The sequence below is a fragment of the Balaenoptera physalus genome (assembly GCF_965194825.1).
Source record: "Balaenoptera physalus genome assembly, chromosome: 14".
Taxonomy (NCBI): Eukaryota; Metazoa; Chordata; class Mammalia; order Artiodactyla; family Balaenopteridae; genus Balaenoptera; species Balaenoptera physalus.
The window spans coordinates 48,443,407-48,467,376 of NC_138893.1; the positions used below are offsets into that span (position 1 = coordinate 48,443,407).

General features: G+C 36.8%; 1 protein-coding gene and 1 long non-coding RNA gene across 2 annotated transcripts in view; one reads left to right on the forward strand and one right to left on the reverse strand.

Annotated features, from left to right (window-relative positions):
• PCGF6 (polycomb group ring finger 6) overlaps positions 1–22,086 on the forward strand; it is a 37,248-nt gene extending 15,162 nt beyond the window's left edge. Inside the window, exons 7-10 of the mRNA XM_082425343.1 lie at positions 1,724–1,751; positions 10,953–11,051; positions 17,055–17,141; positions 20,846–22,086. Of these exons, the coding sequence (XP_082281469.1) occupies positions 1,724–1,751; positions 10,953–11,051; positions 17,055–17,141; positions 20,846–20,902 (271 nt within the window). The 3' untranslated portion in view covers positions 20,903–22,086. The remainder of the gene's footprint in view (positions 1–1,723; positions 1,752–10,952; positions 11,052–17,054; positions 17,142–20,845) is intronic.
• On the reverse strand, positions 2,577–10,946 carry LOC309643072. The gene is made up of 2 exons (XR_014253534.1): positions 9,555–10,946; positions 2,577–9,233 (listed from the first exon to the last, which is right to left on the reverse strand). It is a non-coding gene; the product is annotated as an uncharacterized lncRNA (long non-coding RNA).
• Positions 22,087–23,970: the final 1,884 nt, after the last annotated feature.

The following is a 23,970-nucleotide window of genomic DNA, read 5'->3' on the forward strand; positions in this document are numbered from 1 at the left end:
TTTAATGTGTACAACATCTGCCTAGTAAAGAAAATGGACGCACATGAAATAAGTGTATGAGAGAAGATATGGCAAAAACTTAATGCAATCTTAAACTCAGTGGTGTTTAGTAAACCAGGGAGGTGCTATCCCACTGTATGCTATGTTATCCAACTGGGGTCTGATGTTCAGCTCTAGGCACTACATTTTAAGAGAGATGTTAGTAAATTGAGGTGTAATCAGAATAGTAAAAGGTGTGAAAACCATGTCATGTGTAGTAGCAGAAAGATTGAATCTAATTCACAAGAGTACCAAAAGGCAAAACTAGGACCAATAGGTATAAGTTACAGGGAGAAACATATTTGATTCAGTGCAAGCAAGCAATATCTAACAACGTTTCCCACAAATGGAATGAACCGACTTGTAAGTTAAGAAGCTATCTCTTTAGATATTCAAGCAGAAGCCAGATGCCCATATATCATGGATTCTATAGAGATAATTCTTATAATGAAAAAGATATTTTATTTATTTATTTATTTTGGCTGCGCAGCTTGCAGGATCTTAGTTCCCCAACCAGGGATCAACTTGCGTCCTTGGCAGTGAAAGCACGGAGTCCTAACCACTGAACCACCAGGGAATTCACGAGGATATTTTATTTTGTAACTCTTAAGATATTATAATCCTAGATTTACATCTATATATAATGTGTATACATAAATTATGTTTTATGCTTGTCAATATAACATATTCTATAAATAGATATGTATACTATCTATATTGTATATTAATATATTTCTCTGTATTTGTATCATAAGAATACTCTAGATGATGCAATCATGATCTTACCTGTTCTTCACAATATGATAGGGAAGAAAGAATGTGAGCTTTGGGAATTCCCTGGCGGTCCAGTGGTTAGGACTCGATGCTTTCACTGCCCTGGCCCAGGTTCAATCTCTGGTCAGGGGAACTAAGATCCAGTGCAGCGTCGCCGAAAAAAACAAAGAATGGACTTTGATATGTATACCTGTGTTTGAAACCCAGCTTTATTACTTACTAGCTGTGTGACCTTAAGCAAGTTATTCAGCCTCTCTGAGCTTAATTTTCCTTATCTGTAGAATGGTGATTCTAATGCCTGACTTAAAGGGCTACTGTGAGAACTGAATGAAAAACATGCATAATATATGAAGACCTAATATAATGCCTGGTGCATAGTAGATGGTCAAAAAAAGTTTGTTCCTTGTCTCCTCATGATATAAAAGTAATTGATTTAACCAAGAAATCTCTTTGTACTTTTAGGGGAAAAGCAAACTGAGTAAATCATGCCCAGGTGATTATGTTACAAGTAAAACAACAGGAAATGTAGCAGCTTTCTTGTAAGGACTCTGTCTTGTAAACGTTGCTATCAAGAAAAAAACACATTAATTATGACAGAAAAAAAAGAAGTTTTACTTTAAGCTAGAAAATGTTAGGATGCTACATGTGGGGGAAATATAAATATTAATAGTATACTTTTAACTCCTGGAAGTAAATATACAAAGCAATGTAAAATACTGTATAAAACTGCCTTTGCCTTACCACTAGGTGGCAGATATGACAATTAACTACATTTGTTTATTTCATAAAGGGTTAGGTGACCGTGTTTTAAAATTGATGTTCCTCAAATATGTGTATTTATATTATTTTTCTGTGTTATATAATTAAACATATAGTTCAAAAATTGATTAATTTTGCTTTCGTTTTTCAGTGCTAATGAAGGCACGGGACATTTTAAGGTATTTTACTTTTATTTTTCATTTACTTTACAAGAGGACCCTGTAGCACACAAATTTAACATTAGCAATCATATGGAGACTGTCTTCGATTACAGTCTATAAAATTTGTTCTATAAATAAAACTTGTTGAAATATGAAGTACATTCAGTAACGCTCTCTTATAATAGGTTTATGAGAAAAGAGTTATTAAGTAGGGATTTGTTATTCAGAACAGTGGTCTAAGGAAAAATAAGTGAGTAATTTTTAGAACTGAAACCAAATGCTGTGCTAATTAGGTGATTAAAAAAATGTTTCAAAGCATTTTTTGCATATTTGGCATTTAGAGTTAAATATGAGCTTAAAATTTCATTTGCATGTAACATCTTTGGTTGAAGTTAGCCTGCCCCAACTTGTTACTTCAATCATTTACTGAAACTTTAAAGGTAAGAATGAACTCTTTTGTAACATAAGTTCAGAGTTGTCTTAAAGGCTTCAGTATCACAGGTGCCATTTTACACAGTGTTGCTCCTATAGTATGAGTCGTTCAGGAAAAGGTGACTTTTTTAAAAGGGGTAAATCAGGCCTATAGTTACTTGGGATTATAAATATATAAGGAAATAGCTGACTTTGATCATCTGCTTAGATTTTCAGTGACTGTCAAAGTCTATACTAAAATATGGGTGAATTATACCTGGTTGGGCATAGTGTTTTGTTTTGTGACTATAGTGGCTTAGGGAACATGAGTTGAAGCATAGGAATAAATGAGTACTTTTCTGGATGAAGTATATTATAGGTTTTTCCCAGAGATCATTGTGATGGAGGGAATGCAGTGTTAGGTTTGGTAACTTTTTACCTCTTCTAAGTTGTAAAATACCAAACTTATGGTGATTAACTTTAGGAAGTCCTTTCATAGTGTGCTGGGTGGGAAAGTAGCATATAAGTTTCTATATGGGACAAGTATAGAGTCATATGCTCCTAGAGTTCACTGAAGACACCTGTCCAGTGACCTGTAGTAGCCAGACGAGCCAACAGAGTATAAAAATCTCGTGAAGAAAGAACTAAAAATTAAATTAAAATATTAGCCTATTGCTTCCGCGAAAGCACATATGCGCTTAGAATATTTATGTAGTTCTGATCCTCATACATCAAAAAAATATGACACTACCACCTATGAAGTGTTCTTGCCAAAAGAAATGTGAAGCTGATCATACCCCTAGATTACTAATTTACAGGAAATCCAGTGGACACAGGAACTTATTAAATTTCTCTGTAAGAATATATAATAGGACTTCCCTGGTGGCGCAGTGGTTAAGAATCCGCCTGCCAATGCAGGGGACATGGGTTCGAGCCCTGGTCCGGGAAGATCCCACATGCCGCGGAGCAGCTAAGCCCGTGTGCCACAACTGTTGAGCCTGTGCTCTAGAGCCCGCGAGCCACAACTACTGAACCCGTATGCCACAACTACGGAAGCCCATGCACCTAGAGCCTGTGCTCTGCAACAAGAGAAGCCACCGCCATGAGAAGCCCGTGCACTGCACTGAAGAGTAGCCCCCTCTCGCAGCAACTAGAGAAAGTCCGCGCGCAGCAACGAAGAACCAACGCAACCAAAAATAAATAAATAAATAAAATATTAAAAAAAAAAAAAAAAGAATATATAATAAGCCAAATCTAGACAGTGGAAAACTGCAGGACAAACAGTTCTGTTTCTTCAGCAAATAAGAGGGAAAGACGTAAAGAGGGAACATGTAGATAGAACATACTGATTAAAAGAGACTCAAGGGACATCAGTGTATGGTGTTTATTTGGATTGGATTTGAAAATAAACTAAAAAATTTATGAGATGATAGCCCCAAACTGTAAGTAACCCAAATATCCATCAACTGATGAATGGGTACACCAAATATGATATATCCATACAATGGAATAGTATTTGGCATTAAAAAGGAATGAAATATTGATACATGCTACAACCTGGATGAACCTTGAAGACATGTTAAGTGAAAGAATCCAGACACCCAAAGACCATGTTATATGATGTCATTTATATGAAATGTCCAATATAGGCAAAAGCATAGAGAAAGGAAGTAGATTAGTGGTTGCCAGAGGCTTGGGGGAGAGGGGAAATTAGGAGTGATTACTAATTGGTATGGATTTCTTTTTGGGTGATGAAAATGTTCTGAAATTAGATAATGGTGATAGTTGCACAACTTTATAGATGTACTAAAAACCATTGAATTGTATACTTTAAAATGGTGAATTTAATGATATGTGAATTATATCTCAATAAAGCTGTTAAATTTTAAAAAACAAGCCAAAATCCAATAGAAATTTCAAATAGAAGCATTGTTTGTAGTATATTTAGTGTATACATTTGAGAATACAAAAATATATCTGATAAAAATAATATATGCATAAATTAGAATTTTAGCTTGAGTCCATCACTGGTTATTATATTTTGTGTGTGAAATCTTTGTTTTATTTTTATTCTCTCTGTAATGACAACCCTAAAAATAATAAAATCATTTTCTACTAGGTAAGAAAATTGAGATGGTGAAATTTGTACATTTACTGTCTATTTTCTGATATCAAGAAATTTTAAAGTATGATAGTGGTATTATGTTTTTAAAAAGAGTTCTTATTTTTTAGAGATACATACTGAAGTATTTACAAATGAAATGATGTGTCTGGGGTTTGCTTCAAAACAAAACTGGGGAATGGGGGCCAGGAAGCATTTGGGGTAGGAAATGGGTGGGGTATATTTAAAACAAGATTGGCTTTGAGTTGATAAAGCTAGGTTTATAGAAGTTTATTATACTGTTCTTATAGTTTTGAGGCATTAAGTTTGCAGTGTTAACTAATGATACTGATGTTACTTTGCAGGCTTATGTCTATAAGAGGTAATGAATATATTGTTTTAGAAACAAATGATCCTCTTTCTGCATATTTTGACTATTTTTACTTTGCTAAAACAGTCTTTTTTTTAATATTTTCTTAGCTAACACATTGGCAATCTTAACATTTTTCTTTTAATTCTGTATTTATAAGGGAGTTCTAGTTATAGCTTTTGATATTATAGCTCAGTATTCTCTACTACTTAAAAAGCTGTTTTTATACCTTGTCTTTTATTTATTGTTCAAATAAATATGTCTGACTAGGATGATGCCTAGTTAAACTATTCACCATGTACACTTATGGCATGAAAATCATAAAGTCTGTTTGCTACATTTAATTTAAAAGTGTTTCACTAAGCAGTAATGTAGTTCAGAAAATTTTTTCTTTAACTTTTAATTATGAAAGTGTTTAAACATACTGAAGAGTAGACAGAATAGAACCTCCATGCATCCATCACACAGCTTTGCCAGATAACTAATGACCAATTTAATTTTTTTTATACCTCCATCCACTTCCCTTCTTTCTTTTTTTTTTGGCCTTGCCACACGGCTTATGGGATCTCACTTCCCCGCCAGCGATTGAGCCCGGGCCACAGCAGTGAAAGCGCCAAATCCTAACTACTAGGCCACCAGGGAATTCCCACACTTCCTTTCTTTCTTTCTTTCTTTCTTTCTTTTTTTTAAATTTATTTTTATTTATTTTTGGCTGTGGTGGGTCTTCTTTGCTGCATGTGGGCTTTCTCTAGTTGTGACGAGTGGGGGCTACTCTTCGTTGCGGTGCACGTGCTTCTCATTGCAGTTGCTTCTCTTGTTGCAGAGCATGGGCTCTAGGTGCATGGGCTTCAGTAGTTGTGGCTCACGGGCTCTAGAGTGCAGGCTCAGTAGTTGTGGTGCATGGGCTTATTTGCTTCCTGGCGTGTGGGATCTTCCCGGACCAGGGGTCGAACCCGTGTCCCCTGCATTGGCAGGCGGATTCTTTTCTTTTTTTTTTTTTTAATTTATTTATTTTTTATTTTTATTTTTGGCTGCGTTGGATCTTTGTTGCTGTGCATGGGCTTTCTCTGGTTGTGGCGAGCAGAGGCTACTCTTTGTTGCATTGCGCGGGCTTCTCATTGCAGTGTCTTCTCTTGTTGTGGAGCATGGGCTCTAGGGGCGTGGGCTTCAGTAGCTGTGGCTCGCAGGCTCAGCAGTTGTGACACGCGAGCTCTAGAGCGCAGGCTCAGTAGTTGTGGCGCACAGGCTTAGTTGCTCTGCGGCATGTGGGATCTTCCCGGACCAGGGCTCGAACCCGTGTCCCCTGCATTGGCAGGCGGATTCTTAACCACTGTGCCACCAGGGAAGTCCCTTCTTTCTAATATTATTCTGAAAGAAATCCCTGGCATTTTGCCATTTCATCTGTAAAGTGCTTCAGTACTCTTAAAAGATGAGTCTCTTTTTTTAATGACCACGTAGCATACCAAAAAAAGTTACAAAATGTCAGTGTTGAGAAAGATAAAAATAAAGTGACAGACCTATTCTACATTAAAGGAGATTACAGAAACATGACAACAAAATGCAGTGTGTAATCCTTCATTAGATTCTGGATTGAAATAAGAACAACTTGTAAAGGACGTTATTAGGACAACTGGAGAAATTTGAATTTGGGCCCATTTAGATAATTGCATTGTATTAATGTTATAAATTTCCTGATAATTATATTGTAGTTATAGAGGAGAGTCCCTTTATTCTGAGATGATAACTGCTGGTATATTTAGGGGTTAAATATCTCAATGTCTGCAAGTAACTTAAATAATAAATGTACACGTATATACACACATATTACATTGGAAGAGATGAAGCAAATATAGCAATATGTTAATCATTTGTAAAGTAGGTGAAGGCTATCTGGATCTTCATTTACTAGTCTTGTAACTTCTTTGTAAGTTTGTGATTTTTCAAAAGGTTGAAGGTGGCGAATAAAAAGAAAATAAGTTTCTTACCAAATATCTAGTCAGTGTACAAGTTTTTATCTCAATCGTAGTGGGTGTTTTGTTTTTTTAACATCGTAAATCAGGAGCCAGATAATGTTCATACATTGTGATTGGTTGATAGGTTTTTAAGTCTGTAAGTTTTCTGTTTCTTTTTTCTTGCAATTCATTGTTGACAAAGCTGGGTCATTTGTACTATAGTTTCCTACAGATTGGGTTTTGATGTTGCATCTCTGTGCTATGATTTAACATGTTCTTCTGTCCTCTGTCTTTCCCATAAACTAGTAGTTAAGTCTGAATGTTAATCAGACAGGTTTGATTTGAGGGGACCAAGAATACTTCATAGGTGGTGGTGTTTTTGTCCATCTGGAGGCACATTAATGTCTGGTTGTTTGTGTCTTTGTATTATTAGCAACAATTGGTACTCGATGTCTAAGCCCATTAACTTAATAGGGTTTGGAAAATGATGCTGTCATTCCGACTTTTATTAAAATACTTCAATAATGAGAAACTTCTATTTGATTAGCCAGTGGTACCATTCATATAGGAAAGAAAGAGTAAATGCTGATTCTTTCCCTTGACTTACAAGGTTCAAAATAATGAGTTGGTTCATTAGCATGCTCCGGTCATAATCAATTAGGTATTTTTGGTTTTTTTTTTACTTTAATATGAACTCATGCATTTAAATATATTTGTGGTTTAAACCCATTTTAATTATTATCTTTATTGATGTTCAAATTGTCTTATCATAGATAATCATGGTCTATAATAGCTTCCTTGCTATCTGATATGACAAGATGTTCCATGCTCAACTCGTACATCTCTTGCCCCAGACACAGAATCTGTTATTTCTCCAAGGTGTCTTTTGGTGGTATTTCAAATTCACCATCTGGTTGCTAGGGATTTACCTTGCGACTGGGTTGGTAACTATTTTCAGTTGACAGAGGTAGGAATTTTTTCAAGGTAAAATGAGTTGATACCATCTTTTTAAAAGATATTGGGTTGGCCAAAAAGTTCACTTGGAAAAACACGACCAAACTTTTTGGCTGACCCAATATTTTTAGTGGTATGCATTTTCTATAGTCAGAAAATAACAGTGTCTCTTAAATCTCCCTATAGATTCTACCTTATTGTTTCAACTTTCTTCTCAAATTGACCTTTTGTGTTATAGATGGTGGGGAAGATTGCTGTGCTTAATTTCAAAGAAGTAAAATTCTTCTGTGGAATTTTTCTTTCCTGTTTATATGCAGATGGTAGGAGGCTATTAGATGCAGCAGGAAAAAAAAATGAGTTGACCATTTAGGTGAGAACCTGCTTTGTAGCCTTAAGAAAAAAAAAAAAGGCAAAAAACAAAAAAAAACAAATTGTTAAAAAAGCTGGATCTGAATTATATCAGAAAAAAATTCTGTTAACTTGTGAGCCTGGGGTATGAAGACTAAGGTTAACCACGTGAGAACCCAACTTTGAAAGCCAAGACCAATGTTTTTCTTTCAGATCCTGGCAGATCTCATAATTCTGTTCTGGGTGGTCTAAAAAGTACAGTATTGATAACTTTAGCTAAGTTGGATTAATCTTAATAAACACTTGGGGGTGAAGTGCTCACCAAGAACTAGAAATGATGAATATTGAATTGTCCTCTGTTGGTATACCTGAAGCCTACTATTGAGATGGTAAGCCCCAGAAATTGACCTTCAGAAGTGCACTGGTTGCCAGGCAGGCATCTAGCTAGATTACCCAGAATAGCAGCTTCTCAAGGCACGTGATGGGATTCTCATGGTAATCAGGCAGTGCCACCTACAATGCGGTACCTTCATCAAGACTTCACCTGGAGCACTGCTGTATCTACTCCTTAGTGAGAAAGACTGCCTTAGATTTTCAAGATGATTCTTAAACCTGCGTTAAAAGAACACGAACCTTTGCCATTTTTGTCTAGATTATATCAGTATCCATGATGACAACTAGGTCCTCTAATTAGATTCTTTTACATAAAGAACAGAATAAATCAATACACTAGTAATAACTAAGTACTTACTATGTGCCAGGAATTATTAATAGTTATTTACATATATTAACACACTTTCCTTATGATAATTCTATGAGGTAGGTGCTATTAGTATCTCTATTTTAACAATACAAATGGGGAAATGGAGACACAGAAGCGTTTAGCAACTTGTCCAAAGACTTGCAGCTAGAAAATGGCAGAACCAGGGTTTAAACCCAGGCAGTCTGTCTCTGGAATATCTGCACTTAACATGCTATCTGCTGCACTGTGGTAATAAGGGATAGATCTATTGTTAGGAAAGTTCTTAAGAAACCAAATTACAGATAAGAGAGCTGAGTGCTGTTACATGGAAGAAATGTGTGCCTAACCTGCCTGGGTCCTCTTGGTAGCAATTCTGGGCTCCCTCTCTGCTAGTGCTAGAAAAACATTGTTCACGTTTTCCTAAAAAGTACCCTTTTAGTTCTTATTACCCCAGCTTTTCATTTTTATTAATAGTAGTATCCTTAAAATTGCCTCAGAGAGAGAGTGGCTAGGTAAGCATTAGTTTCTACTTTGAAACCCTATGGTCTGTGTACCTGTCACCTTAGACCGTTGGATCAGATTCCAGCCATATACGTCTAGATGTTCATCTTTTTATTTTCTACTTTTATTTTTTTATTTTATTTTATTTTATTTTATTTATTTATTTTTTGGCTGTGTTGGGTCTTCGTTTCTGTGCGAGGGCTTTTTCTAGTTGTGGCGAACGGGGGTCACTCTTCATCGCGGTGTGCGGGCCTCTCACTGTCGCGGCCTCTCTTGTTGTGGAGCACAGGCTCCAGACACGCAGGCTCAGTAGTTGTGGCTCACGGGCCCAGTTGCTCCGCGGCATGTGGGATCTTCCCAGACCAGGGCTCGAACCCGTGTCCCCTGCATTGGCAGGCAGATTCTCAACCACTGCGCCACCAGGGAAACCCTTATTTTCTACTTTTAAAAGAAAATTTCAAACTCATACAAAGGTAGGCAGATAGTAAAATGAATGCCCATGTACACATCACTTAACTTCAATAATTATAAAATCATGGCCAGTCTCAATTCATCTATACCTTTAACACTTCTCTTATATAATCTTGAAGCAAATCCCAAACTATGTATCATTTTATCAGTAAATAATTGTTTCTAAAAGATAAGGACATTTTATAAAAACATAATAATGATACTGTAATTTTTATTTATTTATTTATGGCTGTGTTGGGTCTTCGTTTCTGTGCAAGGGCTTTCTCTAGTTGTGGCAAGCGGGGGCCACTCTTCATCGCGATGCGCAGGCCTCTCTTGTTGCGGAGCACAGACTCCAGACACGCAGGCTCAGTAATTGTGGCTCACGGGCTCAGTTGCTCCGCGGCATGTGGGATCTTCCCAGACCAGGGCTCGAACCCGTGTCCCCTGCATTGGCAGGCAGATTCTCAACCACTGCGCCACCAGGGAAGCCCTATTTATTTATTTTTAAAACTTGTATCTGAATGTGTAAAGCAGCTTTTCAAATATTTATTTATTTATTTATTATTATTTTGGCTGCGCTGGGTCTTAGTTGCAGCATGTGGGATCTTCGCTGTGGCATGCGGGATCTTTTTTTTAAAAAAAAATATTTATTTATTTATTTATTTGGTTGCACCGGGTCTTAGTTGCAGCACGTGGGCTCCTTAGTTGTGGCGTGAGAACTCTTAGTTGCAGCATGCATATGGGATCTAGTTCCCTGACCAGGGACTGAACCTGGGCCCCCTGCATTGAGAACATGGAGTCTTACCCACTGTGCCACCAGGGTAGTCCCGATACTATCATTTTTAAAATTTACAGTAATTCCTTAAATATCCACATGCTATTTAAATTTCCTAGATTGTCTTATGAAAATTGTTTTAAAGATTTTTAAAAATCAGGATCCGAATAAGATCCATATATTGTATTTGGTTGATATATCTCTTATTTATAGGCCTTGTATCTTTTTTAGTCTAGCGGTTCCTCCTCAGCCTTGGTTGGTTTTTTTTTTTTTTTCCCTGAAGTTTTTTCGTTGAAGAAACCAGGTTGTTTTAGACATTGAATCTTGGGTATTTGCTGTCAATAAATTTTACTCTAAGGTTTATTCTTGATGAGGTAGTAAAACAAATCAGTAAGCCTTTCTATTAAAAAAAATTGTTGACATACTTTTTAGAGAGGTGAAGCTAAGCAGAAATTCTTTTTTTTTCTTGTTTGATAGATAAATTAACTCAAATTTCATAGTAATTTTTCTTTCATAAATCTATTGAATTATCTTTGCTATAAAATATGCTTTAAGGTTTATACATTTTATGTATATTTAATCTGAAATTGGTTTGTTTGTTTACTTTTTTAGCCATTGGAAAAGAAGTTTGTCCGAGTTTCAGGAGAAGCAACTATTGGACACGTAGAAAAATTCCTCAGAAGAAAAATGGGTCTTGATCCAGCTTGTCAGGTAGAGTATATGTGTGTAAAAAGACAGGACGTTGTGAGATTACCTTTCACATACTGAAGAAAGAACCGTCTCTGGGATTTCATGCAGTGGCTTTTGTTTTATGACATTGTAGATATTGTAAATGTTAATTGAATATTGGTACACAGTGATCCCCACCCCCAAATTTAATCACATTTGACTTGCTGCCATTGATCACCATCTGTGGGTGTCAGAGAAAAGCTGAGGGTGTGAGAACGATTAAAGAGCTTCTAGAGCTTCAGCTCCAGCTCTTTTCTTTTTGAGAGTAGAGCAAAAGTTTACTTTTCCATCCATTCACTTCTCTTCAGAGGACATCCTTGGATTTATCCGTGTTTAGCTCAAGACACCTAGAAAAGTGAAACAGCTGTCTAATATAGACTCTGTTAGTTTCCTAAGGATTGAAAAAGATATCTCATTCTAGCTATATAATAACTTTCTTGTTGTAAGATGGAAATCTCAAACCTCATGTATTGTTGTATATAAAGTTTAAATAAACTCGTAGTTTAATAATGTGGGCCAGTGAAAATGCACGTTTATATAGCTCTGCTTTTTCATTAGTCAAATTTAAAAGGAATTTTTGTTATTCTCCATCATGTGTAAAATTTTATAGAATAATTTTTATCTAAAATGTCTATTTGCTGTAGATCTGAAATTTTGCTAATGTTTTTAGTATCAATATCTGCCGGTACTAAATATATATTAAATTCAATTAAATGTTATTTCTCTTACTGACTTTGACATAATGCTAGCTGTATCTCATGGCAACTGAAAATTGGAAATGACCTATCTATCACCTTGTAGCCAAAGCATACTTGAGGTTATTCTTAGCCTTTTGGTTAGAAATAGACAGCTGTTTAGGGACTCCTGAACGAAGAATTGTGAGTAATCTCATAATAGTCTATTATTTCTAAAAGCAGAAATCAGAAGACTTGCACCTGATTATATAGAATAAGAAGTGGCACCCAAGAGGGCTTTCTTTAGGATATAGATTACTTCCTCTGTGGCTGGATATTGATCAGAGCCATTTATAAGTTTCACACTGGTGTTTTAAGAAATTTGGTTGCCAAAGCTCTAAATTGGTTTTATTGTGTAAAAATGTGGGTTTATTTTTTCCTCATATCCCAAAATTCAAGGCTTTTAACATTTTGAAATAAAATGATGTAAAACTTGTTTCAGTCTTTAAGTTTGTCTCTCAGCTCTTCGCTCTTTAGGTAAATATTTTTTTCTAATTCAGGTACTATATAGCTGGTAACATTCATAAATTACTGTTTCACCAAAATGTTAAAATAGTGGAACAGAGAATTATCAAATATGCAGACCCATTTGTGACTAAAATTGTTTAAGCCTTCTAAATCCAAGGGAACATAAACAAGAGTTACTTCTAATATGAAGAAAACATTGAGCTAGTTAACCATTAAACAAAATAAAATTCTTGGTCAACCCAGTCACTTGAGCCTTCTGTGCTGACCTTCCTTAAAACCATTTAGTCCCAAATAGAAAATGTATTCTTTGTTTACAGATATGTGACCTTCATAAATGGTTATTTACTAGCAGGAATGAATGATTACTAGGGGACTGTTAAATGATAAAATACCTTTAAAAGTATTATTTATTTGTGGCAGATAAAAATAAAAAAGGAAGACAGTTCTGAAAGATAAAAAAAATGTAGACATGTGTTCTTAAGAGATTTAAGTTAATTCAAATCAGAAATCAGTAATTATCTGAGTAGATTTCTTTCACATAAGAGAGCCCAGTGCCTCTGGATCACCATGGTTGATTTCGTGGTGTTTTGAATTTATTGCTGTCTTATTGTATCTTGTTTTTTAATAACTCTTGTGTTCCTTTGTACATTATTTGATCTTCCGACCTTATTTTGCTTTTTTGAAATGATTACCACATTGATCACTAAATATTCTCTATATAAAAGATGTGGTAGTAGATTTTGTTGTTAATCCTACCATAATTAATTCCATCTTAAAAGATAGGTTCCTTTTTTTTTTTTTTAATAAATTTATCTATTTATTTATTTGGCTGAGTTGGGTCTTCGTTGCTGCGCGGGCTTTCTCTAGTTGAGACGAGCAGGGGCTGCTCTTTGTTGCTGTGCGCTGGCTTTCTCATTGCGGTGGCTTCTCTTGTTGCGGAGCACAGGCTCTAGGCGTGCTGGCCTCAGTAGTTGAGGCTCACGGGCTCTAGGGCACAGGCTCAGTAGTTGTGGCTCGCAGGCTCTAGGGCGCAGGCTCAGTAGTTGTGGCGCACGAGCTTGGTTGCTCCGCGGCTTGTGGGATCTTCCCAGAGCAAGGCTTGAACCCGTGTCCCCTGCATTGGCAGGCGGATTCTTAACTGCTGCGCCACCAGGGAAGCCCAGGTTCCTTTTTATTATTATTTATTTAGTATATGACCTTAACCCTATCATTGAATTGTTTCCAAATCATTTTTCAGAGACTCTAACATGTCATATGGTGTATCCCTACCATTCATTTACTATCTATTGGTACTAAATTGAGCATCTATGTGCTTGGCCTCCAGTACAAAGATGAGACAGAAAATGCCACCAGGCGACTCCGAGTTGTGTGGGAAAGATATAAAAGTAAACAACTGAATGACAATAGGATATGATGAGTGCCACAAGAGCACAGAGTGAATGATTTAACTCTGGAGGGGTCAAAGAAAGGATTTGAAAAATGGATTTTTTTTTTTTTTTGGCCAGACAGACAAAGAAAAAAAGAACTTTCTATCAAAGAAAAGTATTTATGAACAAAGAGGAATGAGTGTGGCACTGGCTCAATCAGTGAAAAATCCTGTCTTGAAAGCTTTAGTGTGATCTTGCTTTTAAAAAGATAAGGGTTTTTCTTCCCTTAAGACTATCTTCACATTACGATTTCTGCTCTGAGATTCAGAAATATCATAGTTATTCTTCCTAACTAAGACTTAATACTCCAAAGGGTAGAAAGATTATGCAGAAAAGAGTTAACAAAGCAGACCTGAGGCTGCTGCCTTTAGAAGGGCTGGCTTCCAAGGTTGGCCCTTGCCTGGCATATAGGAAGTTGGCTTGTAAAAAGTTCCCTGTACTAATATGAAAAGTTACCTAACTATTGAGGGTGTTTCCCTGTACCTAGACTGTACAAACAATGGATCTATGATGAATACCTGCTTTGCTTCTGGGTGTCTGGAATTTGGTAGTTGCTAGGCAGAGAATGCCAACATGACCATCCCTCAATAAAAACCCTAAACTCGGGCTTCCCTGGTGGCGCAGTGGTTGAGAATCTGCCTGCCAATGCAGGGGACCCGGGTTCGAGCCCTGGTCTGGGAAGATCCCACATGCCGCGGAGCAGCTGGGCCCGTGAGCCACAATTACTGAGCCTGCACGTCTGGAGCCTGTGCTCCGCAACAAGAGAGGCCGCGATAGTGAGAGGCCCGCGCACCGCAATGAAGAGTGGCCCCCGCTTGCCACAACTAGAGAAAGCCCTCGCAGAGAAACAGAGACCCAACACAGTCAAAAATAAATAAATTAATTAATTAATTAAAAAGCACCTGAGTTAAAAAAAAAAAAAAAAACCCTAAACTCTGAGCCTCAAATGGGCTTCCCTGGGCAGAAACACTGCACAAATTGGCTGTATTTCCACTGCTAGAGAAAAGAGTGTGTGGGTGTTATCTCCTCTCGGACTGGGAGGGAAGAGCATAGGAAGCCTGTGCATGGATTTCTCCAGACTCTACCTACACCTTTTTGCCTTACTGATGATCTGACTGTGTATCCTTGCTGTGTTGCTGTAATTACTCATAGCTGTAATCATGCTGAGTCCTGTTGAGTCCTTCTAGCAAATTATCAAATACGTGGGTCATGTTTGTGGCACCCTCAGAGATGTGATTCTGTTTGAATGAACTAATTTATGAAGTATTTACAGTCAAGTAACTTAAAAATCATCATGTAAAATGAGAAGCAGTTTAAATGTTTATCAGGAGGATGGATATATAGTTTATGATATAGTCATAAAATGGAACACTATGCAGCTATTAAACACTGAGAGCTAACTATGCATTCCAAAAGACTCCATAGTATATTAAGTTTTTGTTGTTTGTGTGTATGTGTGTGTCTGTGTGTGTTTTAAGAATATGTAGAACAAAATATGTGACATGATCCCATTTCTAGAAAAACAAAACCAAAATCCCCACATGCACACATTGCATCTAGGACCATATGCATCAAACTGTTAGTAAATGGCTAACCTCTGGGGGTTAAGATTAAGTTGAAAAGAAAATTGTAGTAACCAACTCATAAATGTATACCATGTGGTGAAGCCCACTAAGAGTGGTGCTCTCTGGATTGCTGGATACTTAATAAAAATATAATGTTAGTTTCGAAGTTCTTTAATTTTTCATGGACCTAAGTTCTGTGCACAAGATCTGCTATTACTGCTTTCAAGTCCTTTTGCAAACAAGTATTGCTTTGCTGACTTTAAAACTGGTAAGCATAAAACAAAAGTTGTTACTAATTGGAGTTTATTCATTGTGAGATACCACAGGGCTTGACTAACTGACCTATGGGCCAAATCTAACCTGCCATCTTTTTTATGAATTATGTTTTATTGGAACAGCCATACTATGGCTGCTTCCATGCTACAGTGACAGAATTGAGCACATGTGACAGTGATCCTGATTCCCACAAGCCTAAAATGTTTATTATCTAGCTCTTTGTAGAAAGTTTGCCAACCCCTGACATGCACTTATCTTTGGAGAAAGATAGACCTGGGGACAGACCTGGGTTCCGATCTGAACTTTGCTACTTAACTAGCTTTGTGACCTTAGGAAAGTTTAATGTCTTTACTTCTTAGCGTCCTATCTGTAAAATGGGAATTATAATACCTACCTCACAGGAATGTGAAAATGAGATGAGATAACATATGTCAAATATATAGTGTAACAAATGCTGTGCATAGAGGCTGCTCAGTTAAATGCAACTGCTTTTACTATTCTTACCCAACCATGCTGAAGGTTTTAGGGAGACTAACATGTTGGCAGTGCATAGGATTTTTAGAGTAAACGGAATTTGAAGGTTGGAAATCTGGTTAGGAGACGGTTTCAGTGGTTTAAGCCTAAGAGCAGCAGTTGAAAGAATGATATGAACTGAAAAGGTATGGTGAAGAAGGAAGCAACAGGACTTGGTAACTGCATGTGAGAAGGAAAAGGAGAAATAGGAGTTAGAGCTGATATTTTGGTTTGGAGCAAGGAGAAATTTCATGCCATAAGCTAAATAGGGACATTAGGAGAGGGAGCCTGTTAAGTGATATGTATTAATAAGATGTTGAGGACCTGTTCCCATTTTAAGGCAATGGGAAAGGAGTACTCAGTGAAAGAGAATATAAGGATTTGCATTTCTGTTTCTAGCAAGTGAGTATACTGGAATCATATTACAATATAGTATATAACTGTACAACCATATCGTTCTTTCTAGAGCATTCTATATAAAAGTAGATTTATCTTAGAGCTTTGACATTACTAAAAGGGCTGAAAAGACCTTGTTAAGATTGTTCCATCTGTAAAACAGTTCCCTTATTGTGTACTTTATGTCAGTAGTAGACTTTCCACTGTTGGAAAATGAGATATTCCTCGTTAAGAAAATTATTCAAATAACTAAAGATTGCCTTTTTAAGCATTATAAGCCCTTTTAATCATTGTGTCATGAAACTTTTTTAAATAATAGACTTTTCTGTGCCTTGTGCTGAACATATCAAATATGATTTAACTTGTTCTCAGAGATTCAAGGAAATCATTTTGAATGTCTGTTGTAGTGTTCTTTGTCCTGCTATGTCCTCTAATGCTCCTTCCATTTTACTTTATTTGTAAAAAGTTTCTAAAATCTTTCTTGAGAGTGTTTAATCAGTCTAAAATAGCAAAGTCTAGTCTAAAAATAACTATGTTGATCTTCCTCATTTTGTCATATGGTTTTTTGAAGCAGGAAAGCAAACTTACATTCTTATTTGCCTGTAGGTAGATATCATCTGTGGTGATCACTTGTTAGAGCGGTATCAAACTCTAAGGGAAATTCGACGTGCAATAGGTGATGCAGCAATGCAGGTAGGTCTTTGACTTTACCATATTTATGCCTAACGGACAAGTTATTTAATGAAAGAAAAATGTTCCATGTTATCAATAAAGTTTTAATAAATATTCTATAATTTTATTAAAATTATCTGGACTGTAAATAATAAAGCTAATGTTTATTGAATGCTTATTGTGTGTCAGGCATTCTTCTAAATGATTTGTATTGATTAGCTGTCTTATTCCTTATAGTTTTATGAGGTAGGTATTCTTTTATTCCCAATTTTTTTTTTTTAATTTATTTATTTATTTATTTATGGCTGTGTTGGGTCTTCGTTTCTGTGCGAGGGCTTTCTCTAGTTGTGGCGAGTGGGGGCCACTCTTCATCGCGGTGTGCGGGCCTCTCACTGTCGCGGCCTCTCTTGTTGCGGAGCACAGGCTCCAGACGCGCAGGCTCAGTAGTTGTGGCTCACGGGCCCAGTTGCTCCGTGGCATGTGGGATCTTCCCAGACCAGGGCTTGAACCCGTGTCCCCTGCATTGGCAGGCAGATTCTCAACCACTGTGCCACCAGGGAAGCCCTATTCCCAATTTTAAAGATAAGGAAACCAAGGTACAGAGAGGACATGTAACTTACCCACAGTGAGTGAGTGAGTGAGCCAGGGCTCAAACCCCAGGCAGTTTGATTCTAGAGGCCTTTTTTTTTTTCTCTGTCCAGTATTGCAGTAGAGCTTTGAAGACTACTGGGCAAATGTATCTGCAAGGACATTTCTTTAAGAAAAATTTGTAGATACTCATTAGGCTATAGAGATTCACATACCATTCCTGGCTCAATTGGTAAGAAGCCATGGTAACTGTTACGATGTTTTAATTAGCCTATAATGTGAGTGGGAATATAATATGAAATCTGGTCTGGATACATGAAAAGCAAGATAAGACTTACAGTTTTAATGAAGAGAAAGTTTCTCCTGGAACTTTACCCTCTAATTCTAAAATCCGTTGGTGGATCATATAGATGAGGAAACTGGTGTAGAGAGATTAAGTAACTTGCCCAAGGTCACTTGGCTAGTTAGTGGTAGAATCAAGGTTCACCTCTTAAAAAAGTTGAACTTAAAGCTTAGAATCTTAACAAACGAGTAGCTGAATACTTATTTGGGTGATTATTTGATTATTCTTACATGTTTTTAGAAATATAGCACCATACCAATTGTCTACATTTTGGCAACAAATAATTCAAAAGATTCTTCGTAAAATACAAAAGCAAAATTGTTTCTTGGCTAAGTAAAGCATACTTAAAGATATAAACAAAACATTTCTTAAAATTTTTATAAGGTCAAACTTCAGAAATCTTAGAAAATGATTGTCTTTTTTTTTTTTTTTTTTTTTTTTTTGGCTGCTTTGGGTCTTTGTAGCTGCACTCGGGCTTTCTCTAGTTGCAGCGAGCGGGGGCTACTCTTCGTTACTGTGCGCGGGCTTCTCTTGTTGCGGAGCATGGGCTCTAGGCGCTCAGGCTTCAGTAGTTGTGGCACGTGGGCTCAGTAGTTGTGGCTTATGGGCTCTAGAGCACAGGCTCAGTAGTTGTGGTGCACGGGCTCAGTTGCTCCGCAGCATGTGGGATCTTCCCGGACCAGGGCTCAAACCCACATCCCCTGCATTGGCAGGCGGATTCTTAACCACTGCGCCACCAGGGAAGTCCCGATTGTCTTTTTAAGAGTTAAGCTTAAAAAAAAAAAAGAGTTAAGCTTGATTAGAAATGTAAGAATCTAGGAGTAAAATCGCAAAGTCAGTGGAGTGGGTAGAAAATATGACTTCAATTCAAAAAATATTTACGGAGCACTATTCTAGACATGGGGAGATTCAGAGACGAGCAAGTCCCAGAACTTAAATAACCTGAAATATTTTTAATTAAAGTCCTCATTGATAACAATGTGTCATGTAATCTCAGGACCTCTTAGCTAAATGAATAACATATCTCTGCAGTGGGAAAGCTAGGAGGTAGCAAGTGAGGGAGAGAATGGTAGGAGCTGAGATCTGAGCAGTTGGAATAAAACCATGCAGGACTTTATAGGCCGTAGTATGAACTTTGGATTTTAATTGAGTGAAGTGGGAGACTACTGATTGGAGAGATTTGAGCCACGGACAGAAGAGACATAATCTGACTTACCTTTTAGAAGATTCACTCTGGTTGGATAGTTTAAGAAGACCATGAATGGAGACATCTAAAGATAAAATATAAATAATATTTATATATTCCTATATATTTATATGGAATATAAACATAATAGACATAGATTTAAATTTGAATTATAAGGAATTATCTCATTTCATAAAATGCGATTTTATACATGTATTGAAGTTTTGAGATTTTGAAACAGCTTGTAATTGTGAAACATAACTATATGCAAAAAAATTGACATTATGTAAAATGTAATTTGTATTCATGTAAAAATGTTAATAGGATCCTTCTGTGTGTGTTAGAATACAAATTCATTTACTTTGATTAGACTAGTTAGTCTAGAACAGGTCTGATGGTCCGTGGGCCAAACATGGTATGGGACTATACTTTATTTGGCTTATTCTATGTTTTAAATATTTTTGAGTTTAAATTCCTTTAGCTAAGCGTCTGCTCTCTGGTTTACCACTGGTCTCAACATACCCTATTTGACTACATACCTGACTCACATATTCATTTATGTTACTTTTCTGGCCTTTGTGGGCATTTGAATTGGTGAACCCCTTTCTAGAATTTTGGTGAGTTTTCACTGAAGTTGCCAGTAACAGAAGCCAGATTGCAATGAGTTGAATAGTGAATGAGAAATGAGGAAGTGGAGCCATGAAAAAGCTTAATAAAGAAGAAAGAGAGAGCGATAGCTAGCAAAGGGTTGGAAATGCAAGGCGTGCATGCCACCACTCCCTCTATATGTTGCTCAAAGTAGGTCCATTGCCCATGGCATACTTCCCCAGTGAGCCTTCCTTTTAAGCTAGTTTTCCAGTTCATAGTAGATTAGAAATAACACCTTAAAAAGCACACTTTTAAGCAGCCTTGGTGAGAGCACAAGGAATTAAGACCTGATATCAAGAGAGGAGACACAAAAAGACTCAGAAACAAAGTATCTGGAGTCATTTACTGTCAGGTTAAGTTTCCCATGACCCCAGAGGACATCACTGTGTTACAGCACAGTGTATTTACTGTTCATAAGGATGACTCTGGATATCAAAGAAAGGGTAAATTGTATTGAACAGACTTCAAGGAGGAAGTAAAATGTATGATACATTACATGGGTAAGAGTTCCAAAATTTTCTCACTTGTTTTAGTTGTAAGCTGCATTTATGTGGGAAATAAATGTTTTATTTTCTTAGCAGATCCATGATACTTTATGATAATTGAGTCTTTTTTAGAGAAGTCCAGTGCTTGGGTGATATATTAAGTAATCCGTGCAGAATGAAATGTGTATCTTTTAGTTCTTTTTGAAGAACTGTTTTGCCATAAACAACCTTGACTAACTGTGGATACCTGGTAGTTTCAGAATTTTCTTCTGAGAGTCATTAAAAAGGCACATTAACAGGGAGTGTTTGGTAATGAGGTGAGTGAACAAGCACGTTTATATATCTTGGACCCTTTATTCTCTTTAAATCAAAGAATTTCACATTAGTGTTGGGTTATGAAAAATAAACTATCTTTGATTTGATCATTTACGTAACTGATTTTTAAATAACTGCAGAACACTTTTTTTCTTTTCAGGATGGTCTGCTGGTCCTTCACTATGGACTTGTGGTTTCTCCTTTGAAAATTACTTGAAGATTCTAAGGGTATTATGAGGAGGGAAACAAAATAAGGAGACTTCTGCAGGATTGCATCTCACCAAAGATTTCCACGAAATGTGTAATTGCTATCACTTTGTGCTGTTCGAGACATAACTTATCTATTTTCAGCACCAAGAATCATAGGATTTATAATTACAACTTGGTATTATAGAATGCATCTGTTTTACTAGAGACTATATATAAAAAGCATCCACAGCTCAGGGGGAAATTTTTAAAGCAGTGAATTTTTATGATTTCAAATACTTTGACATTGATTTTGTTTCCTAATCTTTGAGGTAAATCAGTTACTGTTTTTGTTTTTGTCTTCACTGAGCCATACCCCTTTCAAGTTGGTGGTTAGGATTCTGCTCTCTGAAATGGCATCAGTTGGGCAGTCATCCTTTCGGAAAAGAAGTGTGCTTTTGAACTGAAGATTTAAAGCCAGTCTTTGTTAAGTTACAGAATGTACCTCTTATACAAAGACCAAAACTATGGGCCACTTTTGTATGTTGCCATTTTATTTCGAACTTGTAACTGTTTTTTTTTTTTCAACCAGCAACACTACTAAAGAGATATTATTCACTTCTAAAAGGGATGGATTATAATTTTTCTGTGTGAAGAGACTGTCTCCTGTAGGGTTTACGGCCCGTACCATAAGCCTTCAGTGTAATAAGGACTCCTTTAACATACCTTACAACAAGGGGCGCCTCTTTGCAACAGTATTTTTATTTTTTGAATGTTAGTTTGATTAACATTCATTTTGAGTACGTAATGTGATTGTCAATACCTTGTAATGGCACTGCTTTTGAAAGTAATTTAAAAATTTGAGTGAATTTGAGAATTTTACAGAAACTTGTTCATTGTTTCCTCAGTAAGTCAGTTTAATGTTCATTTTCTCATTACTTTGTCACTGGGATAAAGAATACGGGTGTTTGAGAGCTCACTCACTTGCATGCAAAGATTTCAGTTTTAAAGACTATTTTGCCTCAAATTATCATTGTGATGCTTTCTAAAAGAAATATTTTGTAGACCTTATTTCACTGCAAAATTTCCAAGTCTGCATAAAAACAATTACAATTGGAGAAAGATTGGCAATGTTTTATAAAGAATTTGTGAATTGTGTATAAATCTCTTCTAACATTTAATACAATTTTTTTAATAAAAATTTATTTTAACCTATTTTGAAATGTTTGTGTTTATTGTAGAATTTAAAAAAATAACCAAAACTCTTTAAGAGATGACATAGCCAAATCAAAGTTAAACTGTGCTATCAAATAGATATTTTATAAACATCTTTACCTTCACTGGTTATACTAGATGCCTGTATTTGACAATGGACAGAATAGCAACTATGGAACTCATTGCCTCTTAAATGTTTCTTGCACAAATTGCTTACTATTTTTATTCTTGTCCCATGTTAACATCTGTGTTGGGGATCCCCAACACCACTCTCAGGTTTAATGGTGCACAAGAAGGACTCATGGGACCCAGAAAGCCATTATACTCTTGGTTATAGTTTATTACTGTGAAAGAATACAGATTAAAATCAGCAATGGGAAAAGATGTATAGGGTAGAGTCCAGGAGAAACCAGGCACAAGCTGCTATTTGTCCTCTCCCAGTAGAGATGCAGGGAGAGTGTTTAATTCTCCCAACAATGATGTGTGACATGTGTGAAGTGTTGCCAACCAGGGAAGCTCACCTGAGCCCTAGAGTCCAGAGTTTTTATTGGAGTCAGTCACATAGGCATGCAGCATTGATACCCCAGCACCCTCCCAGTAGTCGAACTGATATGGCATGTCCCAGAGCCCCAGGTGTACAAAAATAGGCATCCACCATAAATCACATTGTCAGCATAAACTATCTGGTGCAGCCCACGGTCTCAGGCATACAAAGATAGGATATTCTGAGGGCTCAGAAGTTAGGATTTATAGTAACATGGGGAAACATTTTTTTAAAGTAGAATACTAAATGTAATTATTTGATAAACATTTCTGCAATAAATAAGTCAAAAAAATATCACTTGTATGGACAACACTAAAGGGAGGTGGTCTACCTTCAAGGAACTTGCAGCCTGTGGGTTATACACATCTCAGAATTTTAAAGGGCAAAATATACTGGTAAATACTGTAAGAGTCACAAAGCTCCACACTTTTTTTCCTCCCTCCTGGACTTGACCTCCAAGAATCCCAAAGAATGAATTTATATCTGGTTATTTTTATTTGACTTGTTACTACCAGACAGTAAACTAAGTAAGAATGCTGATTGACTGGTTTGAAAATCTGTACTTCCAAAGCCAATGTGACCTTGGCTACATCAACAGAAATACAGTTTCAGATCAAGGGAGTTGATACTTTTAATCTCCAATGCACCTTGTATCCAGTTCTGGGTAGCATACCTCAAGGATACTGACAGATGGGAAGGCAGTGGGATAGGGAACAGTCAGAGGGAGAAACTCAGAAACAAAAAAAGAGCAAGCATTGAGCAATTGCTTCTATGTTGGAGAGCAAAAAACTTAGCTGTGAGAGGCAATACATGATAGCTGTCTTCAAATAACCAGAGGGTCAAAGACTTAGATGAGGGAAAAAGCACAAGCAAGAACAGACAAATGCCCTGTCTTGTTGCCTTGAGTTAGCCTTACTGCCGTCACCAGCAGCATGCATTTACTTTAGTTGAGATAAGATCAAATTTTTTTCAAGAGAGATTTTTGCTAGGAACATAAGCAGAAACAGAACTAAATACCCAAATCTGCACAAATGAGACTATATGAAGTGCAGACTCCAGAGCCTAACTTCAATGGCTAGAGAAAGATTTGTTTGGTTGGTACATCTTGCAGGTCCCTCTGTTTTTGTTTAAGCCCTCTCTGAGCAAAGATGCCCAGAGAGCTGGGCTGTAGTAATAGTAGTTCGGCAGAATGTGCGCTTGGCAGGTTTCTCAGTTCCTCCCTAAATGCCATCCCAATCTTTTCTCTCTGGTATCGTCATTTCCTCTGACCTTGGGCTTCACTGAGCTTCCCCTCTGCTTCCACTGCATTGCCCTTCCTTCCTGATTGAGTGAAATACATT